This window comes from Trachymyrmex septentrionalis, unplaced genomic scaffold (genome assembly GCF_001594115.1).
Source record: "Trachymyrmex septentrionalis isolate Tsep2-gDNA-1 unplaced genomic scaffold, Tsep1.0 scaffold51, whole genome shotgun sequence".
NCBI lineage: Eukaryota > Metazoa > Arthropoda > Insecta > Hymenoptera > Formicidae > Trachymyrmex > Trachymyrmex septentrionalis.
Genome location: NW_017305683.1, coordinates 878,226 through 887,564, shown reverse-complemented (window position 1 = coordinate 887,564; position 9,339 = coordinate 878,226). Strand labels below are relative to the sequence as shown.

The 9,339-nt window shown below is 39.6% G+C and overlaps 1 protein-coding gene across 2 annotated transcripts in view; it reads right to left on the bottom strand.

Moving 5' to 3' along the window:
- Nucleotides 1-1,612: 1,612 nt before the first annotated feature.
- The window catches only part of LOC108751750 (SAM and SH3 domain-containing protein 1-like), a 366,503-nt gene continuing 358,776 nt past the window's right edge, over nucleotides 1,613-9,339 (bottom strand). For both annotated transcript variants that reach the window (XM_018492138.1, XM_018492139.1), the window contains 4 exons: nucleotides 7,833-8,171; nucleotides 7,088-7,300; nucleotides 5,127-5,277; nucleotides 1,613-4,537 (listed from right to left, as the gene is read on the bottom strand). In XM_018492138.1, coding sequence (XP_018347640.1) covers nucleotides 3,792-4,537; nucleotides 5,127-5,277; nucleotides 7,088-7,300; nucleotides 7,833-8,171 — 1,449 coding nt within the window. In that variant the 3' untranslated portion in view covers nucleotides 1,613-3,791. The remainder of the gene's footprint in view (nucleotides 4,538-5,126; nucleotides 5,278-7,087; nucleotides 7,301-7,832; nucleotides 8,172-9,339) is intronic.

The following is a 9,339-nucleotide window of genomic DNA, read 5'->3' as shown; positions in this document are numbered from 1 at the left end:
TGATTTTCACAAAATGAAATATGCTCAGATACGAGATGATTTTCGTTTCAATCTCTTCCATCGTTTATTTCTATTCACAGTCAATAAATTAACACTTATCGTTGGAAATCATTACGAGAACCGAAAAACGATGAGAATTATGTGTGATTCGTGTGTGACCATCTATAAACCCCGCAATTAATCAATAAATACAAAATCAGCTTATAAAAAGGTACGACGATGCGCGCTAATTCGCGACCGCGATTCGCCGTTTTCTAAATTCTGTTGTGTTCTTTTATCGTTTTATTATTTTATGTACATTATATTCGTTAATCACGCGAGAAGAATGGACTAGACCGCTACGTAAACGCTTAATTTCATTCGACCCTAAGCGCCGCACTTCGTGGCATTCACGATCGACGAATAAAATTTATCTAAGCGATCGTTTCGCCGTCTCGGGGGTCGTGCAAGGCGACGCTATAGGCCTTCTTTCGTCAACGACTCGCTTCTCCCTTAAGGGTACGCTTAAATTATCTATTTCGATTAGTGCGCCTTGGGTCTACGATTAGAATGAATTTTACTTTACATCAAATGCTGCATATTTTTTGTTCTTCCGAGCTAAATAAAATCACTATCGTGTCTATATTCGTATTCTCATAAACTCGTTACTAAATTTAACATCGCGTCGCCTATACTCTCGCCTATACTCTCCCACCCTTCCTTTCTCTCTCTCTCTCTCTCTCTCTCTCTCTCTCTCTCTCTCTCTCTTTCACACATCTTCTCTCACGCGCATACACACACGCACACACATGTACGCACACGCATATTCAATTTTCAATCATCCCTCTCATCCTTTCTCGCTGTTTCAGCCCTCCCTTTAATAACAGCCACTTCACTCATTCTCTGCACATGTTGGTACTCTCGATGGAACGGATAAACTAGCAGACATCACCGAAATCGACGTACCGTTTATCGGATACGTTCTCTCAGCGCCTCTCTTTTGGATCATCGGATCATCGCACAAACTCGATAAAAAAAGTGCCCACTGATGGAGCTTACGCGCGGGCAGGACGCGACGTAAATCTCAATATTGCGAAATTCGATCTCGGCACGAAAATCGCACGCTGCGGCCGCGATCGAGCGTTAATCGCATTAATCAATCTCGACGTCGATGGAAGCAACTTGCGACTACTCGTTCGGTCTAATCACAGCCGATTTCCGGGCCGATCGGGAATTCATTGTCCCTCCTTCAATGCACTCCTCGTGCGATCGTAGCGCAATGACGTTGCAGAAGAAGCACGCTCTACGTTACATGGATGGCAATATTTGTGTAAAAAGTGTATGACGCGTGTGTCGTGCGAAACGTTTTCAACGTTAAGCCGTTATCGCGATAACATATTTTAAATACAATAAATATTGAGATCACGGCAGTTTCCATAATCTCCAATTCATCGATCGTATTAATTCATATGGAAGTCTCGCTGTGTTTGGCTTATATCCAATACATATCAATTCATGCTGTATAGTTTATTCATTGCCTCTCTGAAGATATATCTAAAAACACTCTTGCCGATTGTTATTCCTTGATCACCTAAAGTGATTAAAACACATTGCGAACAGCAATTGATTTTTTAAATACTTTCTAAAAAAATCAACTTGTCAATATATGACTTTAGCGTTTATATCGTAATATGGCATCGCGATAACTCTTTCATATTTACTGATCGCTTCCGCATACTATCCGCCGATATTGTGTCGATCGTTCGTTCGCGGCGGGCGCGCGTTCCTCTCTCACGTACTTAATTTTCTTTCTTTTCTATTTTAATTAATAATGCGCTTCGTCGAGTCGTCGCTGCGTCTCGTAACAGTTAAAATTATTACTTACGATTTATTATTATCCATCGGGCTCCTCGGCTCCTCCCGCACCTGTTCTCGCAGCCCTGATTCTCTGATTGCGCTCCCGCGTCTCATAAATTCATCTATGATTTTACACTATACAAGAGATGTACATAAGATCCAACGGTACGATATAATGTGTCGCGTATGTATATTATAGCTTTAAGTTTTGGCAAACGGGCAAGATCAATACAAAACATCGTTATGTCCTACGCGTAATATTTCCTATGTACATACAAAATCTTTGTAACTTTCAACGTTTTCCTCCCGTGGCGTGGTCAATATACATACATGTACAGTTTTATCCATCGTGTCGAAGTACGATGACGAGTCGCATCGACGATGGGGGATTGTCGGTCGTTAATAGTAAGCAAAGTCCGAGTGACAAATGCGGCGTAATGCGGCGCCGTTCCATGGAGACTCTCTTCGGGTTCTCGCTACTCTATACAAAATTATATGCGAACGATGGAAAGTAGGAAATATTTCCTCGCGAGTCGATATTCGAGTATCGGGCTTTATTGAAAAGTCGCGTAAATCAGCTAAGTAAGTGAAAAACGCTCGTAAGGCAGCCTGTGATAATCCGCATTTACTCTATTACTGTTTAAGATGGATCCTCACGAGTCTGCGCGCCGTATTAAGCGAAAAATTATCTCGAGTGTCACGGGACGATTCATAACTGTCTCGTTTGCGCGCACGTTTAACGCACGTCTTTTAGCAGCGAGATCGAACGAACGTACAAAAAGCGAGTCCAAAATATACGAGATAAGAGATCGCCGTTCAACGAGAGACGAGAACTCGATAACGCTGGCAGTTTTTGACGAACGCTCGTCGGACGAGCTATATAGTGTTTGCAGTGATTAATCGCGAGGTCGTCCCAGATAAAGATGAAATCGACAGATAATATCGAACGCGAAATCAAAACGGACGCATAACGTTATATTGGATCTTCATTCATGTTTCCTTTTTCTTTCTTTTGTATTTATTGTACGTAAATGGATCGCGACGACGATTCGCGTAACGCAAATGACGGTCGCTCGTTTCTTCTTTTTCTTCTACCTATTCGACTTTAATCGATCGTTATATTGCTACCGTATCACATAGTATTCGCTTATTATTAATTACACGGCTATACGTTAGGCGCGATGTGACTTGGCGGTTTCGAGATGCCAAGAGCTATTCGAAATGCATCTCGTTCGGACCGAAACGGACGTAAACGCGAAGAAACTTCGCCGATGCTCTTCGGGGAGCCCTTGTTGAAATTGTTAAAATTTCGCTCCTTTCGCGGAATTCTTGTCTTAGTTCTTTCCCATTGCACATCCAAAGACACGAAGTAAGAAAATGTCCCCCCCGACATTACTATCGGAGAGATATTACATCGAGAGAGATATTAGAACTTCGATTCGCGCTCGTGACAAGAATTATCAAACAAAGTGAGACCCTTGGTACTTTGCCAACAACAATAATAGGAAATAAGATATTGCTTTGATATAATATTTTAAATCGAGATGTAATTGTGAGCGCACGATAATCGTCGCAACGAGCGGACATAGCGACAATTATTAATTATTATATGTCGTTTGCAATTTCGTTAGAATTGCTTTAATTCTGTGAGAGTCGTCGAAAAATGGAAGAAATATCTTATCGCCAAGTACGCTCGTCAGGATCGCTAGTTCGAGAACTACATCTCTCGTTGGATATAAAATGTCTGAGACATTTTGATCCCAATATTACCCAGATATCTCATGGACGAATCGTAGGGCACCATAGCCTGAAGACGATCGTGATTGTGTATCCCTTTGAATCCGAACTAAGGCCGCTCCCTTTTTAATTGCTCCATCCCTTTATTTTCGTATTTCTTACCTTCGAGCTAAAGTCGCGCCACGACTCGCCGGCCTACAAATATGTTGTGCCTTTCCTCATTGATAGCTTCCATCGTTGTTTTGACTCTTACCGCCCTGGGAAGTTGGCGACGCTCTGCTGAAACTACCGAAGATCTTGGTCGGCGAATCCGATGCGGCGCTGGCGGTAGCGAGTACTTTGTCCCTAGGCGGAGGTGCCGAGCTAATGCTGGACGAGCTGACACCAGAATCGCTAGATTTCTCACTGAGACAACCGCGTTGGCTGAGGCCGGTGACGTTGCCGGTGTTCTCAAGACCGAGATCACTGGTACCACCGACCATGTACTTGACCATACCGCCCATTTTCTGGCTGCCTTCGCAAGCATCCTCAATTACCACTGTCTCGCCAAAATTGCCCCTCTTCGCGATGTACCGCACATTGCCACCCCGCAGTAGAGGCGACTTGTCGAACTGGCTCTCTTTCTGACCCGCTACTGAGCTGGAGATCGGTATGTTAGGATGAAAGTCGTCCTTCGCATCAGTTAGACTGCCGTCCGTACCGCCAGCACCGCTGGTGTTCTTCGTAATTGCCGTCGCGTTGTCTAGATTGTTCTCTCTCGGCAGCTTCGACGACGTCGTGGTTGATTCTGGGCTGATGGTCCGTCGACTGGTTGTATTTTTGTGTGCGTCGTAACAACCAGAGTCCCGTGGAAACTGGCGCCGATTAAACGGGGAACAGTGACCAGACGTTTGACCTGAGGTTAAGACCAGACGACTGACCTCGTCACCCTCTGAACTCGAGGCCAGGTCACCCTCGCTGCCCGCTGTAAGAATAGGCAAAAAAAAGAGCGCACGCGCGTGTAAAAATTCGTGATTCAATCACCGATTTAATAAATTATTAAATATTAATAATTTTAAAATGCATCCGAAATATGTGTAAATATACACTGTGTGCAATGTATTTCTATAACAATTTAATTCTTTTCAAATATGTTCATTTTTATAAAGTACCTAAATAAAATCTGATGGGAAAGTTAAATAAAGTTAAATAAAGTAGAATAAAAATAAAATTAAACCAAAACAAAATACAAAGTTGAATTTTTTGACCGTTTATTTATTATTGAATTTTATAAAGTTAAATAATATTTCAAAATTTTTTATTTTTATATTCCACATTTATATAATAGAGAGCGAGGGTTTAAAGTGATATTTTTTATTTCCTTTGTATTAAATAATAAAAGCACTAGCCCCTTTATATCAATACCCCTTTATTACACTATGATTTTAAAGATGTATAACGTGTATTAATTGTAACATGATATATGCAGTAAGACAAATAGCAACGATGATGAAAAGGGCTTTAGGGAGACGTGAATAATACATATGTAGCAGGTATACGTTCGGTATACTCACACTGAAGATCGTGTAGGAGTTGCACGGCGGTGAGTATCTTGGCACGATGCTCAGGTTGATGTATACGCAAATAGTCCAGATCCGCTGCCTCTAACTCCCTGAAGAGCTCCAGATCCTCGTATCCGTTCAGCACAAAAACTGGAATATGTTCCTGCGCGAGCGTAACATTCATCTTTGAGACGCTACTCCCATCTTAACAGAGCTTTGAATAGTTTACTTGTACAACGAAATGCGCTTGCAGTTTAATACACTTGGAAGAAGCTTACGGAATTCTTATAAAATTATCTTAAGAAGCTTACAGAGAATTCCCTTCTCAGCAACATTTCTCACACTTTGATTGGAAAACGTTGAATTAAATGTTATATCTTCACGATTTGAACATAGATAACGCATTGTGAGTGAAATAATCTCAAACAATAAACAAAAATTTTTTGGAAAGAATAAAAAGTACTCTTTTTATATTTCATAATGTAATTTTTTTCTTATTTACCTTTGTAATTCGTGCGGGAAAAAATTCATTTCTTTGCAAAATAAATGTTTGAATATAATAATAATAATAATAATAATAATAATAATAATAATAATAATGATAATAGTTATGTAATAAAATTATTATTGCCTAAAAAACAAGATAAAAGATCTCCATGAATTTGATTTAGTACGGAAGCATTATAATTATGACGGATTCACTTCAAAGAATCTTAATTATCTCGTGATCTTTAAGATATTCAATAATCAAACATTTCAGACGTTACTGTACAGTTACGCGAGTTTTAACGACAGTCTTGAGCAATCAGCCGGGAAGAGGATACTTTGGATCTTCATCCGCTGATATAATTCGCACAGAGGGCCATTCGGGGTTCAATTAAGTGTATACCGAGACGCTGAAAAGGCGCACACGAATCTGTGACGCTCATTAAACGATCGATCATAGCGACTTAATTAAGTGGCACGGCTTCCTGAATCGGAAACGACGTTTCCGGTACAGCGACTCCTCGCCCTATCATTTCGTCCCATCCCTTCCTGTCGCTTCCGTACTTTCGACTCTGGAGACTCTGCGAGACACGCCTCTTGACAGTGAATCACGATCGAGTCTAATCTGTCGTCGAATCGCGAGACTGTATATAATATCCGAGAAAGGTACCGAATGTGCTTTTTGTCGTAAATGTTATGATGAATTTAAAGTCAGTTCTTTCTTCTAAAAATAATTGCAAGCAACAGACAATTATAAACATTTCTGATGTGCGACAAAAAATATTATTATAACATAATTAATATTGATAAATCTGAAATATGCAATATAATAATTTAAAATTTATGTATTAAAGTTTTAAGTATAAAATTTCTGTTAAGATGAAAATAAAATAAAATTAAAAATAAGATTTAGTTATCTATTTAGATTCTTGGAACTTGTTAATCCCATAACTATTGATATTTTCATATGAAAACAATTGTCAATTTTGATAATAATTTGATTTTTAAGATTTGCGATTGGAAAGACATACGATACAGTTTCAGGATATTTTGTATACAGCGAACGTTGGAGATAAATCAGAAAGAAAATGAATGACCAAAATGAGGTAAAGGAAATACAGCAGGACGTACAGTAGGTGAGGATAAAAATGAGTAAGGTGTAGACAAGAAGCGAGAGTTGGAGAGAGAAAAGGAGATGGATAGGAAGGAAGGAATCGAACAAAAAGGACTCGTCACAGTCTGCGGGACCTGCAAGTTGTATAAGGTATAAGCTGGAAAGCTGATGTGATAGTGCGGAAGGATACGAGAGAAGGGACGACGGGGAACGGGCAATGGGAGCGCGATAAGGACACCGAATAAAGAAATATATAAAAGCAAGTTCTCTACTTTGCATTCGACGCCATGCAAATGCGAATCAGTTTGTTCGAGCCGCGACGAGATATTGCTCTCTCTCCCCCCCTTCTCTCTCTCTCTCTCTCTCTCTCTACCTGAAGATTCATTCTCTGCAAGAGCTCTTGAACGGAACCCGGCTTCTGCCTGTATCTCTGACCCCACTTGCCCCGCTCCGGTTCCCCCCGCCTGGGCACCCTGTCGTTCAGTATCTCGACGTTTATGAACTTGAAGTGGCCTATCCTGTTGTGTACAACGCCCTTCCATAGTCCGCTCTTGTTCATCTGCACCACATCGATTACGTCCCCCTTCTGAAACAACGTTGCCATTCGTAAGGTAAACCCTTTTATTACGATACGTTCGATCAAACATTATCAAGTTTTCCCTTTAGATGATTTGAAAAAAAGAAGCCAGAATACGTGAAAAAAATGACACACAAATCCAATAATTTCTATACTGAAAAAAAGAGTCCGTTAATAGCTAGCAAATATTGAGTGAAGGAATTTCAATCAAATGTTCGGTTAATAATAAAAAATAATTTTACTTTCTTATAGAGAGAGATATTTAGCAAGTACATACCAAACGTAACAATATATAATCAATCATTTGATAATATTTATTAAATATTTTTGATTGAAATTATTTCATTCAACATTTGATAATTACTACTACAGATTCTATTTTCAGTGCATTCGAGAGAATTAAAAACGGCGAGTAGTAGCGAACATAAAGGTACATTGCCAATTATACAGTCGTATTTGCAAGTAATTACGACAAATTTACCGTAACGCTGTTAACGTTTACGGGGTTTCGCATAGAATTTCGATTATCATGAAGACGGACCTTGAACTTTAGCGCGTCCTTATCGTAAGGACTGGGCGTGTAATCCACCAGTGCCCTCGCTCGACACAGGACAGGGCCGATGGACGTCGGGCTGGCGGCATCTCTGTCCTCGCAGGATATCGAGCTGTGATTGCTCCCTGCGCGTACCAGAGCCTGCGTGCTTGAACCGCTACCGCTCGGTAGACTCTCGACGCTGCTCGCACTGCACGGGAAGGCTTCCGAGGAGGCGCGATCCTGACGCAACCTCGAGATCTTTCTCTGCACGTCGTGCCTTAAATTCCTCGCACGGCCCGCGATACCCGCCCTGGCATCGCCCTCGAGCAGAGCGCTGGCCTCCGACTGGAAATTTTAATTGAGTTTTGGAGAACATCGGGGTCGCACCGTGCCCGGAATACGTGCTCCATCGAATGCATCGGGAAAGGAGTGGCGACGCGCCGGTGGCGCGTTAATTAAATCGAGGAGCTATGTGAAATAGGGATCTCCATTGGCCGAGCCGTTTTCAATAATGCATTTATGGCGCTTTGGAATGTGACACGATAGAGAGTTACGCGCAGAGCGACGTCTGACATGAAAAGTATACCATCTCGATTACAGATCTTGGAGAGTTGATTTGTTTACATTTAAATAATCATAGATCATTGCACATCATCATGAAATAATTGCAATTTGCCATCATCTATTAATTACTTGGCCGCCTTATTGGGTGCATATTTATTTCTATTACGATTAATTATTTACACCTTTTTCAAAACATTATCTCATAACTCCTCAAGTTTTCAGAAATAAAAACAACTTAAGACATTTTTTTTTTAATGTGTTGAACGCAGTTGGAAAGTTTGTGTTAATTTAGCATAAGACGAATCGGTTAGAAAGTATATGTTTGTCACATATATTATGTGACAAAATTAATACAAAAATGTAACACTGACACAATTTGTAAGTAAACTGTGGAAGCATTTCTTTTTTTCAGTAAAATAAACATTTAGAAAATGTTAAATTAACACGTAAATTATTCATTTATCTCAGAATTTACGTTTTAAAATATATAATTTTTATATTATTTGTTAATTTATTCATAAACTATGTTATTTTGGAGAAATGTTGAATATTCATTTAATATAAAAATGTAAATAATATAATCATATTATATTAAATTAAAAAGTCGGATATATATACCTATATTAAAAATTCAATACAAAATTTTAACAAAGATGTGAAACCGTTTTTTAAACATATACAAAACGTTCTTTACGGTGCATGCATTTGCAACGAAAACGACCGTGAGATATTTCGATAGAAGCAAATTATTCTCATTTCCAAATCTATATGCTGACATCAGTTTGTCAATGGAGTAGATACATATGTTAGGATTATTTCATTTGTTTAGATATTTTATAAAATAAGATACTACAACGAAAGTATGCTACATTTGAAGCAGAACAGGTAAATGGTCAAGCATGAAATTCTCAGAGAAAATCAATGTGCGTTCAAAATAAGAATAAAGACA